Source organism: Schistocerca nitens, chromosome 4, assembly GCF_023898315.1.
Source record: "Schistocerca nitens isolate TAMUIC-IGC-003100 chromosome 4, iqSchNite1.1, whole genome shotgun sequence".
NCBI classification, from domain to species: Eukaryota; Metazoa; Arthropoda; class Insecta; order Orthoptera; family Acrididae; genus Schistocerca; species Schistocerca nitens.
The window spans coordinates 517708086-517734085 of NC_064617.1; the positions used below are offsets into that span (position 1 = coordinate 517708086).

Sequence of the window (26000 nt, forward strand, 5' to 3'; positions counted from 1 at the left end):
ACAACTACCGAACTTGTCCTGCATCATACGTAGAAAAAGCAAAACACCCCACATTCAAAACTCTCACATGAATAGCAACTGTCATCTTCAGCTGCCTAGGCTCAAATGTTGTTATTCCATCTCATATTTTCCATTGTTTGATCTTGGACAGAACATAAAGTGACACTGAGAATACATGTAATGCCAAGAGATGTGCTTAAATATCCTAATGGCGAGGTGACTGCGTCCTTAAAGCAGGAACTCCTCCTTCGAGTTGTGGTCATATCAAAAATTTTCATTTGTTTCAGATGTGTATTCCATATTATATCCTTTCTTTTGTATGATAGCATTTCGTCAACAGAGTCTTGAAATGTATGTTTAATTGTTTTCTTTGAAAGGCACATCCAGGAAAATTAGAGCTAACAGCATTCTTCCATTTCATCAAGAGTTAAGCATCATTGGCAGATATAGAGTTGTGAGGACCCCTTCCTTAGCAAATATGGGAGATTTTAAGAGACAGTTTGTTTTGTTTTACATTTAATATTAAACTGTTGTTCGTAGACATCAATACAGCTCAAAGTATTACTTAATTATCATGTGTTATAAATCCTCAACTGAATCACTGTATACAAACTAAGTTTTGATTAGTATTATATAGTGCAAATAATAATCTGTTTTTGATGACAAAATTACTGTGTGTTTCAGGAGCACGAATATCTGCGTAATGCAGTTGCACGTATTGTGGCCTTGCAACCAGATATTTTGCTTGTAGGGCGTGGAGTGTCTCGTCTGGCACAGGATTTGTTGCTTGCACAAGGAATAACCCTAGCACTGAATGTACGTTCAAGTGTTTTGAATCGAGTGGCACGCTGCACCAAGGCAGACATTGTCTCTTCTGTTGACGCACACATTGGTCGTCCTCAACTTGGAACTTGCCATTCATTCTACTTGCGTACATTCCACATGGAATCAGGTTCTAAAAATTTTTATTTGTTTGTTATCTTGCATATTTATACTGAAACTTGTCTAAAGTTAGCAGAATATTTTTAATTTTATGTTTTCAGTGCACTTTTTCTTCCGTGGAATGAGCACCTTCAAGATTAGTTATGTAGCTGTATAATAATAAACCAAATAGTTTAATTAAACTGTGAAAGTACAAATAGTTGTAATATTCACAGGCAGTGATACCTATTCCTTCATAATATTTGATTCTGTATAAACTCTTTTTATTCGTCATAAAGGATAGGAACAAAATTATTGGAACAGCCTGTCATTATTTGGGAGTAAGTAAAGCTGTCAGCAACCCCAGGTCTGACACCTTCTACCTGACTTTGAGTTCTTATTCTGAGTACATTGCGTGACGAACATTTACATCTACACCTGCGAAACACTATGTAGTGCATGGTAGGAGATTCTTCCCAATGTATGAGGGCTGAATGAAAAGTAATGCCTCCATATCGTTAATTGGGTTTGGATAGGAATATTTTGATAAATCAAATGCAGAAATAATCCTTAGAATGTGATCTTTAATTACCAATATTCACTTTTCCACATAATCACCAGCCAATTGGATATGTTTCTGCTAATGATGAACATGTTTTCTGAATCTGTCCCGGAAGAAGTCAACACTCTGTTTCCACAAACACAGTCTCACAGTTCTCTCAACGTCTTCATCAGAAGCATAATGATGTCCCTGCAGTTCGTCTTTCATTATCGGGAACAGACAGAAGTCAGACGGTGCTAAATCTGGACTGTATGGAGGATGCCGTATGGTGGTGAGATTCAGTCTGTGAAGTTCTGCTGTAGTGGCACGTGAAGGGTGTGGTTTGGCATTGTCATGCTGCAGGAAAACATTTCCGTTTTCCTTTCAGACCCTTGTCAGCTGTCATTTCAGAGTTTGCAGTGTTGTGATGTAATTCTTTGAATTTATTGTTGTTCCACAATCAAGGAAATCAACATGGATAACACCATCTGTGTCCCAGAACACTGTGGCCATCATTTTTCCAGCTGAAGGCTGAGTCTTGAATTTATTTTTCTGGGGTGAGTCTTTGTGTCGATATTCCATAGACCGACATTTCGTCTCCACGTCATAATGGTGAACCCATGTTTCATCTCCTGTCACAATTTAAGGAATAAAGGCATCATCTTCATTCTCATAACGCGATAGGAGCTCCTGGCAAATTTCAAGTCTGTGCACTTTCATTTCAGGAATCAGCATCCTGGACATCCACCATGCACAGATCTTCGGATAGCGAAGCAAAGCAATAATGTGACCCACACATTCTTGTGAAATGCCAATTGTGCTAGCAATTTCTCTCTGAGTGATACTTTGGCGGTTTCTGGCGATTAAGGGTGGCAGTGTGGTACTGATGTGCAAGACTCACCCCCCCCCCCCCCCCCCTGCGGCTATCAAACTTACATGGAGTTGTTTCGCCGATCTTCTTTTTATGATAGCCGGCTGCGATGTCCTGCACAACTTCTTCTCTGAAGATAAGATGCTACTTTGGCGGATTTTTTTGTTTTGTTTAAATAACTCCATAAACTCAAGAAGAATACTTTAAACTCAATCTCACTGTATTTTCATCACACATAACAGTTTTCATACAACTAAAACATTTTCATGAGCTCGACACCTTCTGGTCTGTCAGGAACTATCACTTTCATTTTTGCATAAATACAGTCTACAAATCTCTCCAAGTTTAACAAGACAACTGTTCAGACCTTACGAAAGTAAGAGAATGAATGAATAAGTAATTGTCTTTTCTCTTCTTTCAACAGCATTTAAATGTTCACACAATAATGTGTGACGTCGCACGGAGTACAGTGCGTTTATTCCTTGAGCTGGACGTGCAACTTCTTAGGCGGGCTCGGCGACTACCTGCCCATGCTGATCATCCGTCTGATACATGTCCGTCCCGCACACACATAATTGTGCTGCAGTAGACACACTTCTACTTTACCACACTCATCTCTAAAATAACGCGTGTTCAGGACGATGGAAATACGAAGGACTCTAGAATAATTCTCAAGGCACTACATATCCCTCCCCTTAGCTCAAACACATGATATTTTATACTTTTTTTTTTTTTTTTTTTTTTACTTCATATATTGCTCTCTCATGGACCTTTTGACCAATGTAAACATTATAATAAGGACAAGAATCTTTCTGTTCCCTTTTCAATCATAAAACTCCAAGTGTGCATTGCCCAAGCATATGCTGTTATTTGCCCTTACTTCGCATACCACTTTTTCTATGTATGGATTTATTCAATACCTTTTACAATCTGGAGGAACTCTGGTAAATAAAGGTGTTCTTTTCAACACATGTAACTTCACACAAACATAACAATGCGAGTGGAAACGAGAATTCAAACTTACCAGAATAATCTCCACAAAATGTGTGACTTTTGTCACGGTACTACCCTTTTCCTTTAGGCACAGTACCTATACCTCACATGCCGGTTGATACTATGAAAGCACTTCTTCCTTCTGTTTTGGTAGGTATTACCCTTTAAACAAATTCCTATTATACTGTGGTACAGGTCGACCCTCTTCTTGGTGCCCCTGCCCTCACAGTTTAGGTCAGCCTTTCTTGGATCTACCTATCTACCCTTTTCCATCCAATCAATGCTGGGTGTGCCCTCCTCCTCCTTCCTGAGTAGGCTTCATAGTCCATTGCCCTAGCATACATCTTTATAAACCCTAGAATTCAAATACCTCTTATACTGTGCTTGTCCCATTATCCTGCAATTCGTCAGAATAGTCGTTAGACTGACACCAATTCTGTCTGTCTAAAGTAGACGATGTAGTATAATGAACCACAATATGTTCCTCCTTCTCTCATGTACACATACTAGTGTAATACCATTATCATAACTATAAATACTCTTAGCTCTTACATATATAAATATATCCCTGTACATATCAATATAATAGAGGGAAACATTCCACGTGGGAAAAATATATCTAAAAACAAAGATGATGTGACTTACCAAACGAAAGCGCTGGCAGGTCGATAGACACACAAACAAACACAAACACACACACAAAATTCAAGCTTTCGCAACAAACTGTTGCCTCATCAGGAAAGAGGGAAGGAGAGGGAAAGACGAAAGGATGTGGGTTTTAAGGGAGAGGGTAAGGAGTCATTCCAATCCTGGGAGCGGAAAGACTTACCTTAGGGGGAAAAAAGGACGGGTATACACTCGCACACACACACATATCCATCCACACATATACAGACACAAGCAGACATATTGGTCTTTAAATATGTCTGCTTGTGTCTGTATATGTGTGGATGAATATGTGTGTGTGTGCGAGTGTATACCCATCCTTTTTTCCCCCTAAGGTAAGTCTTTCCGCTCCCAGGATTGGAATGACTCCTTACCCTCTCCCTTAAAACCCACATCCTTTCGTCTTTCCCTCTCCTTCCCTCTTTCCTGATGAGGCAACAGTTTGTTGCGAAAGCTTGAATTTTGTGTGTGTGTTTGTGTTTGTTTGTGTGTCTATCGACCTGCCAGCGCTTTCGTTCGGTAAGTCACATCATCTTTGTTTTTAGATATATTTATCCCTTTACATACCTTTACATGATATGGAACCATCACCTCACATAACCAGGTGCACATACCTGTCACTATGTGCACAATTTTCCCCCTCCAACACATGACGGTTCCCACATTATCTTGAACTGTTCTCTTCCTGTTTGTGTCTTTGTGTTTCATTGTGTATATGCATATGGGTAGTCGTGTAGCCTGATTCTTTGGCCAATTTATGGAAAATAAGTTGAAGGTTATAGAAAACCACGGAAATTGAGAAGGACTTCAGCGATAGAAGTGTATGAATATGGACAGAGGGAAAGATAGACTGGTACTCAAAAGAGAAGTAAGAAAGGAAAAAGTAGAAATGGTTGCAAATATCGAAGAAGAGAAGGAAGATAGCTCCAAAGGCAGGAAACCTTCCCCAGGATCTCCACTTCGCCAGTACTTGAGTGAGAAGCCGGAGGAGGTATGATGTTAAACGTCTCCTGCAGAACAAACGTTCTCACCTTCCCCTTTGAAGTCCGTGAAGAAAGATCTTAGCAACTCCTATGAAACTGTAATGGTGAAGAATCAGTCACACTTGTCTGTGAGGATCGTTTGAAAGGTGTGGTGTGTGTGTAGTGTTAGTCATGTTTGTACCTACACTACCCACCCCTTTCAAAATGTATATAAACCCTCCCCTTTCATATCCCATTTCACAAAAGATATAAATTATTCCATAATAAGTAGAAAACTATGTATCATATCATCATAAGTAGAAATTATAAATACTATGTATCATATCCTCCAATAGTTTAGGCCCGAATCAGACCTAACTATACGTTGGTTGGCTAGGCAAAAATATGACCTAACTATATGCGGATGGCCAGAGAGACTGATTGGTTAGGCAAAAATATGACCTAACAATCCATGGAGACTGCGTTGGCTGCTGTCGACACTACAAGCGAGACCCCAGGACCAGTCACAAAGACCAGCAATGATGCTCCCGAAATAACTGAGGAGGACATTCCAGCAGTTATAATTTTTTTTTTTTTTCCGTTGCCATCCGTGAATATCTCTACACACAGGTTCATATGGAAAACTGGTAAAGAGATTATGTTCAAAGGCTACTTTCGGCAAAAATAAAACCTAACTATGATCGGATTCAAGATCCTTGATGACTAGAGCAGAGCATGCTGTCAATTCACATATTATGATATATTACCCAGTGCTTCAGTGTTGACTCGTTATAACAACCCAATTCATCACGGTGAATATACAAAGGGGAGTCATAGCATTCGTAAAACAAGTAAGACTGTGTATATTGATGAGATCACTTACTACTACCTCCAAACGAAGCAGTATGACTTTGATATCGACCCTGCTTGTCTGCGACGTCTAGATGAGTATGCCCAAGTACTGAACTATATGACAGTACAAGAGGAAGAAAACAGAATACAGGATAGTATAAGACTTGAAGAGAATTTGATGTAGGAAAACGAATATGGAAGTAACACCGAACCCAACTCGGAATCTGACAGTTGTCACTCTGCCGTTAACACAGAATGTTAATGTCCCTGGGAAACAATGTGACTCCACCCGGATCCCATGGATCTGCTCTTCACCTCACGTGAGCAAGTGCAGACCAGCACTTGTCATTACATTTTGTGTGAAAGTCTCCCCTCAACAAAACAACTAACACTTTACTAGTCAACACTACATTCTGTGAAGCTACTCCTTTCTCTATCTTATTCTGGATAAGTTTAAATTCCTTCCATAAATTGTCTATGCCTTTTTTAGTATCATCAAGTTCCAACACTAAATGTGGTGCAACGTTCTCTGTGTTTACCCTTTCGGCAACTTTCCGGTTGATTAATTCCTCTACCTGTTCCTCCAGACCACTTATATATATGGCATCTGAGGTTGCTAGCTTTTCATTAAAATTTCTCTCTACCGCATCTACATGAGTGTTGCCTCCTGAAATTTGCGATTGGACTATAAGGATCAGTTTATCTTCTCTATCAATGCTATCTTTTAAGGTATGTAATCTCTGTTTCGTTGCATCGAATGTAACATTACACACACTTTGAAATGACCCTAACTTCTCATTAAATTCAGACTCTATGTTGGTACACTTTTCCTCAATATCAAATTCTAATTTCTGGGTCAACTTCTGAAATTGATCATCCTGGGGTTGGTTAAAGTCCGTAAACATTTGATTCATTTGTACAGTTAAATAATTATTTAATTCATTATTTAAATCTACTCATAAATTTTCCACTCTATCATTTAACACCTCAAATTTAGAATTTAAAGCTTTACCTTGTGCTTCTAGTTTTTCACTTAAAGGCATATTTTGGTCACTTAGTTCTTGTCTCTCTACATCTAACTGAGTATTCACTGAGTTTAACTTCAGACTTAGTCCCTTAATTAAATTTGCTACTTCAGTCTAGTCTGGCATGACCTTAGTCACTGTCATTGTCATGGCTGGTTCTACAGTTTCTGTAGGTTGTTCCTTCACCGTAGTCCTAAGTTTCTTTGATCTTGTGATCATTAAAAAAAAATCACCTCTGTGAATAATGACCACCTTAGTTTACCTTCAAATAGTTATTATCTTGAGCTCACCCGGCTTAGGTTTGTAGACTGTGTCAGTGAGGTGTAGAAATGGAACCGGTGAACCAAATGGGTGCCGGCAGCGTCAAATGTTGGTCGCGGCGTCGGTGTCAGTGGGCGCGAAGTCAGCAACTCAAACAGCAACCAGCAACAATGGCGGGTTACTGCGACTGAGTCGGCTTTGGCTGGTTACTGCGTCGGCATCGGCTGGTTACTGCATCGGCGTCGGCTGGTTACTGTATGCGTGAGGATTACTTCCTCCCCACAACCAAATCTTCTTAATCAAATCTTGCAGACAAATGTTTTCATCTCGTTATGTGGTGCTGTGGCAACTCTCAACTGTTTCTCATCTCAATCTTCTTCCAAAAATTCCTCCTTTTCATGTAGTGCTCACTTTGGCTATTTTGATGTGACGATTTACTTTAGCAGTTAATCGATTAATTACGCAACAGCCATTATACACTTCAAGTGGACAAAGCAACTATACACACTGAGGTTCTCTCGATCCTTTGACTCATGAATATTGACGTTTGCTAAGTTCCCGTACATCGTCTTAATGTCAGAAACTATTATGTACATTTTCAATAAATGCAGTTTCGACATTATCTCAGATTTGACAAAACAACTGTCCTGACCTTACAAAAGTAAGAAAATGAATGAAGAAGTAATTGTCTCTTCTCTTCTTTCAACAACATTTAAATGTTCTCACAATAATGTTTGACGTCGCACGGAATACGTCACATTTATTCCTTGAGCTGGACGTGTAACTTCTTAGGTGGGCTCAGCGACTACCTGCCCACGCTGATCATCCGTCCGATACACGTCCGTCCTGCACACACACAATTGTGGTGCAATAGACACAGTTCTATTTTACCACACTCATCTCTAAAATAACGCGTGTTTGAGACAGTGGAAATATGAGTGTCTCTAGAATTTACCCCGAAATTCTCAAGGCACTATAATACGACGATCATCCTGAATCAATCTGTCAACATTTTGCTTGTGAAACTCGGTGGTTGTTGTCACAGGATGTCCAACTCTTTGTTTGTCATGCAGGTCAGATATTCCCACCTCAATATCTTTAAACGTACTTGCTCAATGATGCACAGTACTCACATCAACACAATCACCATAAACTGCTTTCATTCTCTGATGAATCTCCTTCGAGGTGACACCTTCTGCTGTTACGAATTCAATGACTGCACATTGCTTAAATTGCATTGGCTGACCGTCTACGCAGGGTTCCATACTTTACACTGTAACAACACAACACAACACAACTGGAGCTGTATAGAAGAGGCTACAGAACAAGTCAGTACGTGTCGCATACCAATGCTGCCAACTGTTGAAGAGTTGCAAAGGTGGGTGCATTTCGGTCAACCCTCGTAATGGTTATTATGGTTTCTTCTAGGTTAATTCACATATGGCGTGCAGGAAGAATGATTACTTAAGCTTATACTGCGTGCCGTGATTAGCCTAATTTTGTCTAGGCATTGTTTTTGGGAGCAATGTGTAGTAGTTGTAATATATTTCTAGCTTCCTCATTTAAAGCTGATTCAAGAAACTCTGTTACTAGGCTTCATGGTATAATTTGTGTCTATTGTGTGGACAGTAATGGTAATGTAGTTTGTACAGTTAATGAAAGGTATGTGAGATAAAAGTTGGTGTAGTGGTTGGAGCACTGGTTTCACTTTGAGAAGGAATGATATTCTAATTTCGGTCCTCTCATCTTGATTTAGGGTTGCTGTGGTTTCCCTAAATTTCTTAGTTTTAAAGTGAATTCTGGGATGGTTCCTATGAAGAAATTTTAACCTTCAACTTTGTCAAATATGACTCTGAACATCATCAGTAAAGAACTTGTTGATGGTGGAAATTTAAACCTAATGTTTCTTCTTCCCCTTTTGCACTGAAAAAATCCATTATTTTTGCCTTAAGTATACTCTCTGTAAAATGAGACTGCCATATTAATTGAGGAGGCTACAACACTGGGCATTTCTTTCAGAGCAAGGTGCTCCTGCATGCTGTGAAATTGAGACAAAATGGTCGCTATGTCCAAGGGCCTGTTAATAAGCAATCAGTCACAGAGGTTGCATTTGTTCACCGCTAAAGTGCCTTTTATTAATCTGTTACATATTCCATGTTGAGCAGTATGATAAGTCAACTGTATAGAGTGTAAGTCCGCCCCATGAACCATGTACCTTGCCATTGGTGGGGAGGCTGGCGTGCCTCAGCGATACAGATGGCCGTACCGTAGGTGCAACCACAACAGACAGGTATCTGTTGAGAGGCCAGACAAACGTGTGGTTTCTGAGAGGGGCAGCAGCCTTTTCAGTAATTGCAGGGGCAACAGTTGGGATGATTGACTGATCTGGTCTTGTAACACTAACTAAAATGGCCTTGCTGTGCTGGTACTGCGAATGGCTGAAAGCAAGGGGAAACTACAGCCGTAATTTTTCCCGAGGGCATGCAGGTTTACTGTATGGTTAAATGATGATGGCGTCCTCTTGGGTAAAATATTCCGGAGGTAAAATAGTCCACCATTCGGATCTCCGGGCGGGGACTACTCAAGAGGACGTCGTTATCAGGAGAAAGAAAACTGGCATTCTACGGATCGGAGCGTGGAATGTCAGATCCCTTGATCGGGCAGGTAGGTTAGAAAATTTAAAAAGGGAAATGGATAGGTTAAAGTTAGATATAGTGGGAATTAGTGAAGTTTGGTGGCAGGAGGAACAAGACTTTTGGTCAGGTGAATACAGGGTTATAAATACAAAATCAAATAGGGGTAATGCAGGAGTAGGTTTAATAATGAATAAAAAAGTAGGAGTGCGGGTAAGCTACTACAAACAGCATAGTGAACGCATTATTGTGGCCAAGATAGAAACAAAGCCCACTCCTACTGCAGTAGTACAAGTTTATATGCCAACTAGCTCTGCAGATGATGAAGAAATTGATGAAATGTATGATGAGATAAAAGAAATTATTCAGGTTGTGAAGGGAGACGAAAATTTAATAGTCATGGGTGACTGGAATTCGAGAGTAGGAAAAGGGAGAGAAGGAAACATAGTAGGTGAATATGGATTGGGGGGAAGAAATGAAAGAGGAAGCCGCCTTGTAGAATTTTGCACAGAGCATACCTTTATCGTGGCTAACACTTGGTTCAAGAATCATAAAAGAAGGTTGTATACATGGAAGAATCCTAGAGATACTAAAAGGTATCAGATAGATTATATAATGGTAAGACAGAGATTTAGGATCCACGTTTTAAATTGTAAGACATTTCCAGGTGCAGATGTGGACTCTGACCACAATCTATTGGTTATGAACTGTAGATTAAAAGTGAAGAAACAGCAAAAAGATGGGAATTTAAGGACATGGGACCTGGATAAACTGACTAAACCAGAAGTTGTACAGAGTTTCAGGGAGAGCATAAGTGAACAATTGACAGGAATGGGGGAAAGAAATACAGTAGAAGAAGAATGGGTAGCTCTGAGGGATGAAGTAGTGAAGGCAGCAGAAGATCAAGTAAGTAAAAAGACGAGGGCTAGTAGAAATCCATGGGTAACAGAAGAAGTATTGAATTTAATTGATGAAAGGAGAAAATATAAAAATGCAGTAAATGAAGCAGGCAAAAAGGAATACAAACGTCTCAAAAATGAGATTGACAGGAAGTGCAAAACTGCTAAGCAGGCATGGCTAGAGCACAAATGTAAGGATGTAGAGGCTTATCTCACTAGGGGTAAGATATATACTGCCTACAGGAAAATTAAAGTGACATTTGGAGAAAAGAGAACCACTTGTATGAATATCAAGAGCTCAGATGGCAACCCAGTTCTAAGCAAAGAAGGGAAAGCAGAAAGGTGGAAGGAGTATATAGAGGGCCTATTCAAGGGCGATGTACTTGAGGACAATATTATGGAAATGGAAGAGAATGTAGATGAAGATGAAATTGGAGATCCAAACTGATCTTCCCCGAGGTCCGCTTCTACCAGTTTTTCCATTCGTCTGTAAAGAACTCGCGTTAGCATTTTGCAGCTGTGACTTATTAAACTGATATTTCGGTAATTTTCACATCTGTCAACACCTGCTTTCTTTGGGATTGGAATTATTACATTCTTCTTGAAGTGTGAGAGTACTTCGCCTGCCTCATACATCTTGCTCACCAGATGGTAGAGTTTTGTCATGACTGGCTCTCCCAAGGCCATCAGTAGTTCTAATGGAATGTTGTCTACTCCCGGGGCCTTGTTTCGACTCAGGTCTTTCAGTGCTCTGTCAAACTCTTCACGCAGTATCATATCTCCCATTTCGTCTTTATCTACATCCTCTTCCATTTCCATAATATTGTCCTCAAGTTCATCGCCCTTGTATAAACCCTCTATATACTCCTTCCACCTTTCTGCCTTCCCTTCTTTGCTTAGAACTGGGCTGCCATCTGAGCTCTTGACATTACTACAAGTGGTTCTGTTCTCTCCAAAGGTCTCTCTAATTTTCCTGTAGGCAGTGTCTATCTTACCCCTAGTGAGACAAGCCTCTACATCCTTACATTTGTCCTCTAGCCAACCCTGCTTAGCCATTTTGCACTTCCTGTCGATCTCAGTTTTGAGACGTTTGTATTCCTTTTTGCCTGCTTCATTTACTGCATTTTTATATTTTCTCCTTTCATCAATTAAATTCAATATTTCTTCTGTAACCCAAGGATTTCTATTAGCCCTCGTCTTTTTACCTACTTGATCCTCTGCTGCCTTCACTCCTTCATCCCTCAGAGCTACCCATTCTTCTTCTACTGTATTTCTTTCCCCCATTCCTGTCAATTGTTCACTTATGCTCTCCCTGAAACTCTCTACAACCTCTGGTTCTTTCATTTTATCCAGGTCCCATCTCCTTAAATTCCCACCTTTATGCAGTTTCTTCAGTTTCAATCTGCAGTTCATAACCAATAGATTGTTGTCAGAATCCACATCTGCCCCTGGAAATGTCTTACAATTTAAAACCTGGTTCCTAAATCTCTGTCTTACCATTATATAGTCTATCTGATAACTTTTAGTATCTCCAGGATTCTTCCAGGTATACAACCTTCTTTTATGATTCTTGAACCAAGTGTTAGCTATGATTAAGTTATGCTCTGTGCAAAATTCTACAAGGCGGCTTCCTCTTTCATTTCTTCCCCCCAATCCATATTCACCTACTATGTTTCCTTCTCTCCCTTTCCCTACTGATGAACTCCAGTCTCCCATGACTATTAAATTTTTGTCTCCCTTCACTACCTGAATAATTTCTTTTATCTCGTCATACATTTCATCTATTTCTTCATCATCTGCAGAGCTAGTTGGCATATAGACTCGTACTTCTGTCGTAGGCCTGGGCTTCGTCTATCTTGGCCACAATAATGCGTTCACTATGCTGTTTGTAGTAGCTAACCCGCACTCCTATTTTTTTGTTCATTATTAAACCTACTCCTGCATTACCCCTATTTGATTTTGTATTTATAACCCTGTAATCAGCTGACTAAAAGTCTTGTTCCTCCTGCCACCAAACTTCACTAATTCCCACTATATCTAACTTTAACCCATCCATTTCCCTTTTTAAATTTTCTAACCTACCTGCCCGATTCAGGGATCTGACATTCCACGCTCCGATTCGTAGAACGCCAGTTTTCTTTCTCCTGATAACGACGTCCCCTTGAGGAGTCCCCGCCCGGAGATCCGAATGGGGGACTATTTTGCCTCCAGAATATTTTACCCAAGAGGACGCCATCATCATTTAATCATACAGTAAAGCTGCATGTCCTCGGGAAAAATTACGGCTGTAGTTTCCCCTTGCTTTCAGCCGTTCGCAGTACCAGCACAAGCAGGCCGTTTTGGTTAATGTTACAGGGCCAGATCAGTCAAGCATCCAGACTGTTGTCCCTGCAACTACTGAAAAGGCTGCTGCCCCTCTTAAGGAACCACATGTTTGTCTGGCCTCTCAACAGATACCCCTCCGTTGTGGTTGCACCTACGGTACGGCTATCTGTATCGCTGAGGCACTCAAGCCTCCCCACCAATGGCAAGGTCCATGGTTCATGGGGGGGCCTTACGACTTATCTTAGAAGAAAGATTAAGGAAAGGCAAACATGAGTTTCTAGCATTTGTAGACTTAGAGAAAGATTTTGACAATGTTGACTGGAATACTCTCTTTCAAATTCTAAAGGTGGCAGTGATAAAATACATGGAGCAAAAGGCTATTTATAATTTGTACAGAAACCAGATGGCAGTTATAAGAGGCTGGGGCGTGAAAGGGAAGCTGTGGTTGAGAAGGGAGAGAGACAGGGTTGTAGCCTCTCCCTGATGTTATTCAATCTCTATATTGAGCAAGCAGTAAAGGAAACAAAAGAAAAATTCGGAGTAGGTATTAAAATTCATTGAGAAGAAATAAAAACTTTGAGGTTTGCCGATGACATTGTAATTCTGTCAGAGACAGCAAAGGACTTGGAAGAGCAGTTGAACGGAATGGACCATGTCTTGAAAGGAGGATATAAGATGAACATCAACAAAAGCAAAATGAGGATAATGGAATGTAGTCGAATTAAATTGGATGATTCTTAGGGAATTATATTAGGAAATGAGACACTGAAAGTAGTAAATGAGTTTTGCTATTTAGGAAGTAAAATAACTGATAATGGTTGAAGTTGAGAGGATATAAAATGTAGACTGGCAATGGCAAGGAAAGCTTTTTTGAAGAAGAGATATTTGTTAACATCGAGTATAGATTTAAGTGTCAGGAAGCCCCCCCATGAACCATGGACCTTGCCGTTGGTGGGGAGGCTTGCGTGCCTCAGCGATACAGATGGCCGTACCGTAGGTGCAACCACATCGGAGGGGTATCTGTTGAGAGGCCAGACAAACATTTGGTTCCTTAAGAGGGGCAGCAGCCTTTTCAGTAGTTGCAGGGGCAACAGTCTGGATGATTGACTGATCTGGCCTTGTAACATTAACCAAAACGACCTTGCTGTGCTGGTACTGCGAACGGCTGAAAGCAAGGGGAAACTGCAGCCATAATTTTTCCCGAGGACATGCAGCTTTACTGTATGATTAAATGATGATGTCGTCCTCTTGGGTAAAATATTCCGGAGGTAAAATAGTCCACCATTCGGATCTCCGGGCGGGGACTACTCAAGAGGACGTCGTTATCAGGAGAAAGAAAACTGGCATTATACGGATCGGAGCGTGGGATGTCAGATCCCTTGATCGGGCAGGTAGGTTAGAAAATTTAAAAAGGGAAATGGATAGGTTAAAGTTAGATATAGTGGGAATTAGTGAAGTTTGGTGGCAGGAGGAACAAGACTTTTGGTCAGGTGATTACAGGGTTATAAATACAAAATCAAATAGGGGTAATGCAGGAGTAGGTTTAATAATGAATAAAAAAATAGGAGTACGGGTTAGCTACTACAAACAGCATAGTGAACGCATTATTGTGGCCAAGATAGACACAAAGCCCATGCCTACTACAGTAGTACAAGTTTATATGCCAACTAGCTCTGCAGATGATGAAGAAATTGATGAAATGTATGACGAGATAAAAGAAATTATTCAGGCAGTGAAGGGAGACGAAAATTTAATAGTCATGGTTGACTGGAATTCGTCAGTAGGGAAAGGGAGAGAAGGAAACATAGTAGGTGAATATGGATTGGTGGGAAGAAATGGAAGAGGAAGCCGCCTTGTAGAATTTTGCACAGAGCATAACTTAATCATAGCTAACACTTGGTTCAAGAATCATAAAAGAAGGTTGTGTACCTGGAAGAATCCTGGAGATACTAAAAGGTATCGGATAGATTATATAATGGTAAGACAGAGATTTACGAACCACGTTTTAAATTGTAAGACATTTCCAGGGGCAGATGTGGATTCTGACCACAATCTATTGGTTATGAACTGCAGATTGAAACTGAAGAAACTGCGAAAGGTGGGAATTTAAGGAGATGGGACCTGGATAAACTGAAAGAACCAGAGGTTGTAGAGAGTTTCAGGGACAGCATTAGGGTGCGATTGACAGGAATGGGGGAAAGAAATACAGTAGAAGAAGAATGGGTAGCTCTGAGGGATGAAGGAGTGAAGGCAGCAGAGGATCAAGTAGGTAAAAAGACGAGGGCTAATAGAAATCCTTGGGTTACAGAAGAAATATTGAATTTAATTGATGAAAGGAGAAAATATAAAAATGCAGTAAATGAAGCAGGCAAAAAGGAATACAAACGTCTCAAAAATGAGATCAACAGGAAGTGCAAAAGTGCTAAGCAGGGATGGCTAGAGGACAAATGTAAGGATGTAGAGGCTTATCTCACTAGGGGTAAGACAGATACTGCCTACAGGAAAATTAAAGAGACCTTTGGAGAGAAGAGAACCACTTGTATGAATATCAAGAGCTCAGATGGCAACCCAGTTCTATGCAAAGAAGGGAAGGCAGAAAGGTGGAAGGAGTATATAGAGGGTTTATACAAGGGTCATGTACTTGAAGACAATATTATGGAAATGGAAGAGGATGTAGATGAAGATGAAATGGGAGATAAGATACTGTGTGAAGAGTTTGACAGAGCACTGGAAGGCCTGAGTCGAAACAAGGCCCCGGGAGTAGACAACATTCCATTAGAACTACTGATGGCCTTGGGAGAGCCAATCATGACAAAACTCTACCATTTGGTGAGCAAGATGTATGAGACAGGCGAAATACCCAAAGACTTCAAGAAGAATGTATAATAATTCCAATCCCAAAGAAAGCAGGTGTTGACAGATGTGAAAATTACCGAACTATCAGTTTAATAAGTCACAGCTGCAAAATACTGACGCGAACTCTTTACAGACGAATGGAAAAACTGGTAGAAGCGGACCTCGGGGAAGATCAGTTTGGATTCCGTAGAAATGTTGGAACACGTGAGGCAATACTAACCTTACGACTTATCTTAGAAGAAAGATTAAGAAAAGGCAACCCTACATTTCTAGCAATTGTAGACTTAGAGAAAGCTTTTGACAACGTTAACTGGAATACTCTCTTTCAAATTCTGAAGGTGGCAGGGGTAAAATACAGGGAGCGAAAGGCTATTTACAATTTGTACAGAAACCAGATGGCAGTTATAAGAGTCGAGGGGCATAAAGGGAAGCAGTGGTTGGGAAAGGAGTGAGACAGGGTTGTAGCCTCTCCCCGATGTTATTCAATCTGTATATTGAGCAAGCAGTAAAGGAAACAAAAGAAAAATTTGGAGTAGGTATTAAAATTCATGGAGAAGAAGTAAAAACTTTGAGGTTCGCCGATGACATTGTAATTCTGTCAGAGACAGCAAAGGACTTGGAAGAGCAGTTGAACGGAATGGACAATGTCTTGATAGGAGGATATAAGATGAACATCAACAAAAGCAAAACGAGGATAATGGAATGTGGTCAAATTAAATCGGGTGATGCTGAGGGGATTAGATTAGGAAATGAGACACTTAAAGTAGTAAAAGAGTTTTGATATTTAGGGAGAAAAATAACTGATGATGGTCGAAGTAGAGAGGATATAAAATGTAGACTGGCAATGGCAAGGAAATCGTTGCTGAAGAAGAGAAATTTGTTAACATCGAGTATAGATTTAAGTGTCAGGAAGTTGTTTCCGAAAGTATTTGTATGGAGTGTAGCCATGTATGGAAGTGAAACATGGACGATAACTAGTTTGGACAAGAAGAGAATAGAAGCTTTCGAAATGTTGTTCTACAGAAGAATGCTGAAGATAAGGTGGGTAGATCACATAACTAATGAGGAGGTATTGAGTAGGATTGGGGAGAAGAAAAGTTTGTGGCACAACTTGACTAGAAGAAGGGATCGGTTGGTAGGACATGTTTTGAGGCATCAAGGGATCACAAATTTAGCATTGGAGGGCAGCGTGGAGGGTAAAAATCGTAGAGGGAGACCAAGAGATGAATACACTAAGCAGATTCAGAAGGATGTAGGTTGCAGTAGGTACTGGGAGATGAAGAAGCTTGCACAGGATAGAGTAGCATGGAGAGCTGTATCAAACCAGTCTCAGGACTGAAGACCACAACAACAACAACAACAACAAGCCTTTTCTGAAAGTATTTGTATGGAGTGTAGCCACGTATGGAAGTGAAACATGGACAATAAATAGTTTGGACAAGAAGAGAATAGAAGCTTTCAAAATGTGGTGCTACAGAAGAATGCTGAAGACTAGATGGGTAAATCATATAGCTAATGAGGAGGTATTGAATAGAATTGGGGAGGTGTTTGTGGCACAAACTGACAAGAAGAAGGGACAGGTTGGTAGGAAATGTTCTGAGGCATCAAGGCATCACAAATTTAGAATCGGAGGGCAGCTTGGAGGGTAAAAATCGTAGAGGGAGACCTACAGATGAATACACTAAGCAGATTCAGAAGGATTTAGGTTTCAGTAAGTACTTGGAGATGAAGAAACTTGCACAGTATAGGGTAGCATGGAGAGCTGCATCAAACCAGTCTCAGGACTGAAGACGACAACAACAACAACAACAACAGAGTGTAAGTACAATAACGACAAACATTATTTATGCATTATGGACACTGTCACACAGACAAAACAATGTAAAGATGTCCGCAAAAGATTTAAATATATTACATGAAAAAATCATGGGAGATAATGTTTAAAGTTTTTAATTTTCTGTGTTGGGTTGATGTGGGTGAGGGGGCCAAACTGCGAGGTCTTCGGTCTCATCGGATTAGGGAAGTATGGGGAAGGAAGTTGGCCGTGCCTTTTCAAAGGAACCATCCCAGCATTTGCCTGAAGTGATTTAGGGAAATCACAGAAAACCTAAATCAGGATGACCGGACGCGGGATTGAGCCGTTGTCGTCCTGCATGTGAGTCTGGTGTGCTAACCACTGCACCACCTCGCTCGATTTAATTTTCTGTTGAAACTGTTAAAATTATTCAATATTTATTCTATTAACTGTAATGAACAATTTATGACAGTTGCTATTATTTTTTGATTTTTGTCATGTCCACCATTCAAAATGTTATAAAACTACACTTATTAACAATTGGTTGGTGCTTGTGGGAACTTTTGTTGCCAAAGGTTTTCCATATAATTACCAACCCCACTTTGTCCCTCAGCATCCAAAAAGTACTGTACGATATTAAGTAATATTTCCTGATTTATATTTTTGTTACATTAATGCTATTTTGGTGTGTAAAAATTTATTCATCAAATAAATATTGTTAATCACTTTTAGATGAAGGTAAAAAAATACTGGTATGTTCTTGTTTACTTATAATTATTTTCAGTTTTGTTTTCAGGTGCCATAAAAACACTTATGGTTTTTGAAGGATGTCCCTTACCACACCTTGGATGTACAGTCTTGCTGCGCGGTGCTTCAGAACAAGAACTTGCCAAACTTAAGAGAGTGACTAGTTTTATGACTTATGTACGTTACAACTGGTGTTTGGAAAGAGCTTTCTTGATGGATGAATTTGCTTGTCCACCACCACTACCAAAATATACGTTTATGGAGGAGAACAGTTATTCTGGAGCTGCACCCATTAAGTCGGTGCGAGAAGAAATTTTGAGTTCTACGTGTGCATACCCTAAAGAAAATGGGAAGCAAAATAAACAAAATTCTGTCTCCTCTGCTCAACAACAGTACTATTCCAATGAAAACATTAAAGAAATTTGTGAGATGCTACATCAAGAAACTGTGCTTACTAAATGTGTTTGTGAAACTATAGAAAATATTTCTGTAGAAATGGGGGAACCCTGCAAAAAAACAGAGAATGAAAATGTGCAGGATTTTAGTGTTAAAAAAGAGTTACTGGACACAAAAAATATCTCCACGTGCACATGTTCTCATCCTTCAAATAAAGAAAAATCACCTTCAGATGACAGGAAGATGAATGTGGAATCTATCAGTGATTTTAGTGATCCACTACATTCATACCTCAACCTTGAAGATGATGTTTTTAGTACTGACAGTCAGAATGGACCCTCTCTCTCAGTTTCAGAGCTTCCACTGTGTAACCAGTTTAGGAAAGCTCTAGATGATACAATTCTGTCAGGTTCACCATATATAAAGGTAAGATTAGGAGAATATTTATATTTGGCTTTCAGATATAAACTGAATTCAATTTAACAAATTGATTAGCGACAGATCAAATTATAAAAGCAGGATTTTGTTGGCCTACATTGTTTCCTCCAACAAAACATGCATTTTACTTTGCCAGACAGGCAGATTCTTGATATATTAATTCAGAACAGTTGTGTTTGTAGTCAGTTATCAGGATTCTTCAGTTGAAACATCTGGGCTTTAAAGACCACTTCCTAACATTGTGTCTCTGAATGCAGGAGACATCTTCAGAGTAAATGGCAAGTGCATCAAGGGCTTAAGGGACACCCAAATTTATAGAGCTGTGTAGAGGGCACCACAGTTTGTCAAGTAATACCAAATCTGTGATTAACTCTTGCCGGCATCATTGTTCTTGATTAAAAATAATTGACAGTGAATGATGCTGTCAGACAGAGATAATCATGCATTTGGAATCACACAGTGAATGGTGATTTCATGATCCCTTCAAACCAATTATGGATTTGCTGTTTTACCTCTGATGCTGTCTCCTGCAGTCGGAGATGAAAGATCAGGAAATAGTTTCATATATGTACCACATACTATTGGGCTGTAAGTTTCAACTGAAGTAAACGTGGGCATGAAATCCTACATTGTTTGAGTTACTTTGATTCTTATTATAAAGTGTTCTTAACTAATGTGTGTTCTCGGTGTCTTTACAATTTTGTATTTATTTATTTTTTATTGTCAGAGTGCTATATACACGGTAAAATGCTGTCTACATGCAGTGTATCATGATGATATAACCACTCAGACCTTTCAAATGCCATCACTTATACACCACCTCTGACTCACCACTTCACTACCAGATATTGTCACCTCCATGGATCAATAATCCATTTTAAATTTGAATAGTTTTTCCAAATTGGATTTACATGTTGACAATGACACTAAACAATGGATAAGACTTTTTACCTGTGGTTTCATTCACATCAAGGGTTCCGAAATTCTTGAGATCAGTGCTAGGCTTCTTCACAGTGTACACTCCCAAAACTGTAGTTGGAGTTAAGTTAAAATTAAAGGTGCTTTCTTCATTTGAAAACAAAAAATAATGTATGGAAGAACAAAGGGGTGCATATCATGATGCCTACATGCAGTGTGATGGGGGAACACCAGTCTCCTGTGCCACTTCGCTACCAAATCATATGTTTAAAAACAACTCACAAGGTGTGCTTGTGTTTAATCAACTAATCTAGGTTATTCTCTGTTTTGAATTGCCTTATTTTGCCACATTCTGACTTACTGAGAGAATAAGTATACACTTCTCTACCTCTCTATGTGATATAAACAAGAGAACGACCATCTTTTCATTCATCTGCCTTTTTTCTCAGTCTTAAAAATGTAGATTTCTCTATTATAATAGCATTCATAATAGCTATTACCATACTTCTGTATAGTTTCTGATGAGATTATCAGCATAGTTCAGGAAACAATTTACATGCAAAGTTCATTCAAGGTACATGAAAAAAAGTATTTTACTCTAATAATCCCAGATGTAACAAAAGTCAAAATAATGGAGCCTTATATTGTTGCAATATAAATCTCAAATTTGCCCATGTTTCAGTCTCATTATGTCTGTATCTCATGACATCTGTGCTTCAACCTTATAGGACTTAAATTTTAGGAAGTCTTTTCTGTAAGTATTTTTAGAAGAGAATAGAAGCTTTTGAATTCTGTTGCTACAGAAGAATACTGAAGATTAGCTAGGTACATCAAATTAGTAAAGGAGAGACACTGAATCATATTGGGAAAAAAGAGCTTTATGGCACAACTAGCGTAGAAGAAGAGAGAGATCGATGGAACACACACTGAGGCATCAAATATTACCTACAGCATTATTTACATTAAGTACAGTCTTTGCTATTTGTATAGGACTTTATGATTTTCTCCTTTATCTAGATCTATATATGTACTCTAATATAACTATGAAAACAATCAGTTTTTAACAAAATAATGTAATTGGATAGATAAAGAAATCTACTGACCAAGCAGCGGCAGAACACACTCATAAAAGAGGGTTGAATTAGCCAAGCTTTCAGAGCCAGTGGCTCCTTCTTCAGGCAGAAAGGTTGAAGGGGAAGGAAGAGGGGTGAAGGAAAAAGACTGGAGAGGTCTAGGAAATGGGGTAGATTTCGGGAAAGTCACCCAGAACTCTGAGTCAGGGGAGACTTACCACATGGGACGATAAGGAAAGACTGATTGTTGGGGACTACATCGGGCGAGATTTGAAAACCTGAGAGCTTAAAAATGGAAGCCAGGGTAATATGCAAGACAAAGATTACTGCTTAAACATCATGTATGAATTAATAAGAATGAAAAGCTAAATGTATTGTATGTAACAGAGATGGGAAGGGACGGGGAAAAATAGATGGCTGAGACAAAGATGTAGAAAACTAAAACGTAGTGAAGAAAAGAACAGTTACTGTGAAGAAATGATGAGACAGAAGAAATTAATTTAAATTAATCCCATGTGGTTGGTGAGAACCAAGGACATGTTGTAGCACTAGTTGCCACCTACAGAGTTATGAGAAACTGGTGTCTGGGGGAGGAACCCAGACGGTGCCTGTGGTGAAACAGGCACCGAGGTCACGACTGTATTTTGTAGAGCATGCTCTGCAACATGCTATTGCATGTTGCCAGTTTACACCCTCTGCCTATGGCCATTCGTCCTAATTAAGAATTTGGTGGTAATCATGCCAATTTAAAAAGTGAAACAGTGTTTCCGTAACAGCTGGTCTATGATGTGTCGTTTCCCAGGTGACTCTCCCTTTGATAGTATATGTTTTACCATTTACAGGGCTGTTATAGGTGGTGGTAGGAGGATGCATAGCGCCAGTCTTGCAGCGGAGCCATGGAGTAGGGAGATGGGTGCAGAAGGAGCATAGGGTCTGATAAGAATATTGCGAAGTTTGGGAGGGTGATGAGAAGCTATTCCAAGTGTGGTGGGCAAGATTTTAGACAGAATGGCTCTTGTTTCAGGGCATGATTTTAGGAATAATAAGGGCCTTGTGTTTATGGGACAGGCCTGTAGTTACTTCTACTTATGTTGATGATTCTGCATGCTCTGGCCTGCATGCAAATAAATCCTCTAGCGAGCCACAGATTTTTTTCTGATACCTAATATAAATGTACTGCAGTTAATTAACTTTGATGTGGTACTGTGCCAAATATTTTTCATAAGTCAAGAAGTATTGCATCTACCTGTCTGCCTTGATCTGTGGCTTTCAGGATGTCATGAGAGAATAGTGCAAGTTGGGTTTCATTTGACTGACATTTTTTAAATCCACATCATTCTCCTTAAAAGCAAAAAGAAATTATACCCACTTTTATTTTTGTGAATGTGTGTAACTAAATTAAGCCCTTTTTGATCAACTGATAATGAAAATCTTATCTCTAGGTACATTATAATAGCGGGTGTAACTCTAGTGCCCTGTGAGCCAAAGCTTGAAAGACTCCTTGGGGCTGAGCCAGATGATTACAACTGTTGTGTTGTTGTTGTGGTGTTCAGTTCACAGACTGGTTTGATGCAGCTCTCCATGCTACTCTATCCTGTGCAAGCTGCTTCATCTCCAAGTACCTACTGCAACTGACATCCTTCTGAATCTGCTTAGTGTATTCATCTCTTGGTCTCCCTCTACAAATTTTACCCTCCACACTGCCCTCCAATACTAAATTGGTGATCCCTTGATGCCTCACAACATGTCCTACCACCCGATCTCTTCTCCTAGTCAAGATGTGCTACAAATGTCTCTTCTCCCTAATTCTTTTCAGTACCTCCTCATTAGTTATGTGATCTACCCATCTGATCTTCAGCATTCTTCTGTAGCACCTCATTTCGAAAGCTTCTATCCTTTGCTTGTCTAAACTACTTATCATCCATGTTTCACATCCATACATGGCTACACTCCATACAAATACTTTCAGAAAAGACTTCCCGACACTTAAATATATACTCGATGTTAACAAATTCTTCTTCTTCAGAAACGCTTTCCTTGCCATTGCCAGTCTACATTTTATATCCTCTCTACTTCGACCATCATCAGTTATTTTACTCCCAAATAGTAAAACTCATTTACTACTTTAAGTGTCTCATTTCCTAATCCTTCCCTGAGCATCACTTGATTTAATTAGACTACATTCCGTTATCCTTGTTTTGCTTTTGTACTTGTTCACCTTATATCATCCTTTCAAGACACAGTCCATTCCATTCAACTGCTCTTCCAAGTCCTTTGCAGTCTCTGGCAGAATTACTATGTCATCGGCAAACCTCAAAGTTTTTATTTCTTCTCCATGGCTTTTAATTCGTACTCCAAATTTTTCTTTTGTTTCCTTTACTGCTTGCTCAATATATAAGTTGAATAACATCATGGATAGGCTAGAACCATGTCTCACTCCCTTCCCAACCACTGCTTCCCTTTCATGCCCCTTGACTCTTATAACTGCCATCTGGTGTCTGTACAAATTGTAAATAGCCTTTAACTCACTGTATTTGGCCCCTGCCACCTTCAGAATCTGAAAGAGAGTATTCCAGTCAATATTGTCATAAGCTTTCTCTAATTCTACAAATAATCTATCTTCTAAGATAAGTCATAGGGTGAATGTTGCCTCACGTGTTCCAACATTTCTACGGAATCCAAACTGATCTTCCCCGAGGTCCGCTTCTACCAGTTTTTCCATTCGTCTGTAAAGAGTTCGCGTTAGTATTTTGCAGCTGTGACTTATTAAACTGATAGTTCGGTAATTTTCACATCTGTCAACACCTGCTTTCATTTGGGATTGGAATTATTGTACATTCTTCTTGAAGTCTGTGGGTATTTCGCCTGTCTCATACATCTTGCTCACCAGATGGTAGAGTTTTGTCATGATTGGCTCTCCCAAGGCCATCAGTAGTTCTAATGGAATGTTGTCTACTCCCGGGGCCTTGTTTCGACTCAGGTCTTCCAGTGCTCTGTCAAACTCTTCACGCAGTATCTTATCTCCCATTTCATCTTCATCTACATCCTCTTCCATTTCCATAATATTGTCTTCAAGTACATGACCCTTGTATAAACCCTCTATATACTCCTTCCACCTTTCTGCCTTCCCTTCTTTGCTTAGAACTGGGTTGCCATCTGAGCTCTTGATATTCATACAAGTGGTTCTCTTCTCTCCAAAGGTCTCTTTAATTTTCCTGTAGGCAGTATCTATCTTGCCACGAGTGATATATGCCCCTACATCCTTACATTTATCCTCTAGCCATCCCTGCTTAGCCATTTTGCTCTTCCTGTCGATCTCATTTTTGAGACATTTATATTCCTTTTTGCCTGCTTTGTTTACTGCATTTTTATATTTCCTCCTTTCATCAATTAAATTCAATATTTCTTCTGTTACCCAAGGATTTCTACTAGCCCTTGTATTTTTACCTACTTGATCCTGTGCTGCCTTCACTATTTCATCTCTCAAAGCTAGCAATTCTTCTTCTGCCATATTTCTTTCTCCCGTTCTTGTCAATCGTTCTCTAATGCTCTCTCTGACACACTCCACAACCTCTGGTTCTTTCAGTTTGCCCAGGTCCCATCTTCTTAAATTGCTGCCTTATTGCAGTTTTTTCAGTTTTAGTCTACAGTTCATAACCAATAGATTGTGAACAGAGTCCACATCTGCTCCTGGAAATGTCTTACAGTTTAAAATGTGGACTCTCAACAAAATCTCTGTCTTACCATTATATAATCTATCTGAAACATTCCAGTGCCTTCAGGCCTCTTCCATGTATACAACCTTCTTTCATGATTCTTAAACCAAGTGTTAACTATGATTAAGTTATGCGCTGTGAAAATTCTACCAGGCAGCTTCCTCTTTCATTCTTTACCCCCATTCCATATTCACCTACTACTCTTCCTTCTATTTTTTTTTCCTACTATCGAATTCCAGTCCCCAAAGACTATTAAATTTTTGTCTCCCTTCACTATCTGAATAATTTTTTTTATCTCATCATACATTTCTTCAATCTCTTCCTCATCTGTGGAGCTAGTTGGCATATATACTTGTACCATTGTGGCCGGCATGGACTTCGTGTCTATCTTGGCTACGATGATGCATTCACTATGCTGTTCATAGTAGCTTACCCGTGCTCCTATTTTTTTTTTTTAATTCATTATTAAACCTGCCCCTACATTACCCCTATTTGATTTTGTATTTATAACTCTGTATTCACCTGACCAGAAGACTTGTTCCTCCTGCCACCAAACTTCACTAATTCCCACTTTATTTAACTTTAATCTATCCATTTCCCTTTTTAAATTTTCTAACCTTCCTGCCAGATTAAGGTATCTGGCATACCGTGCTCGTATCCGTATAACGCCAGTTTTGTTTTTCCCGATAACGACGTCCTCCTGAGTAGTCCCCGCCCGGAGATCTGAATGAGGGAGTGTTTTACCTCCATAATATTTTACCCAAGAAGACGCCATCATCATTTAACCATACAATAAAGCTGCATGCCCTCAGGAGAAATTACGGCTGTAGTTTCCCCTTGCTTTCAGCCGTTTGCAGTACCAGCACAGCAAGGCCGTTTTGGTTAGTGATACAAGGCCAGATCAGTCAATCATCCAGATTGTTGGCCCTGAAACTACTAAAAAGGCTGCTGCCCCTTTTCAGGAACAACACGTTTGTCTGGCCTCTCAACAGATACCCCTCTGTTGTGGTTGCAGCTATGGTACGGCTGTCTTGTATCGCTAAGGCACGAAAGCCTCCTCACCACCGACAAGTTCCATGGTTAATGGTGGGGAGGGGTTACAACTATCAGCA

The 26000-nt window shown here is 39.7% G+C and overlaps 1 protein-coding gene across 2 annotated transcripts in view; it reads left to right on the forward strand.

Moving 5' to 3' along the window:
• LOC126251546 (1-phosphatidylinositol 3-phosphate 5-kinase) overlaps window positions 1-26000 on the forward strand; it is a 437758-nt gene that overhangs the window by 159333 nt on the left and 252425 nt on the right. For both annotated transcript variants that reach the window (XM_049952056.1, XM_049952057.1), the window contains 2 exons: window positions 685-952; window positions 18397-19169. In XM_049952056.1, the coding sequence (XP_049808013.1) occupies window positions 685-952; window positions 18397-19169 (1041 nt within the window). The remainder of the gene's footprint in view (window positions 1-684; window positions 953-18396; window positions 19170-26000) is intronic.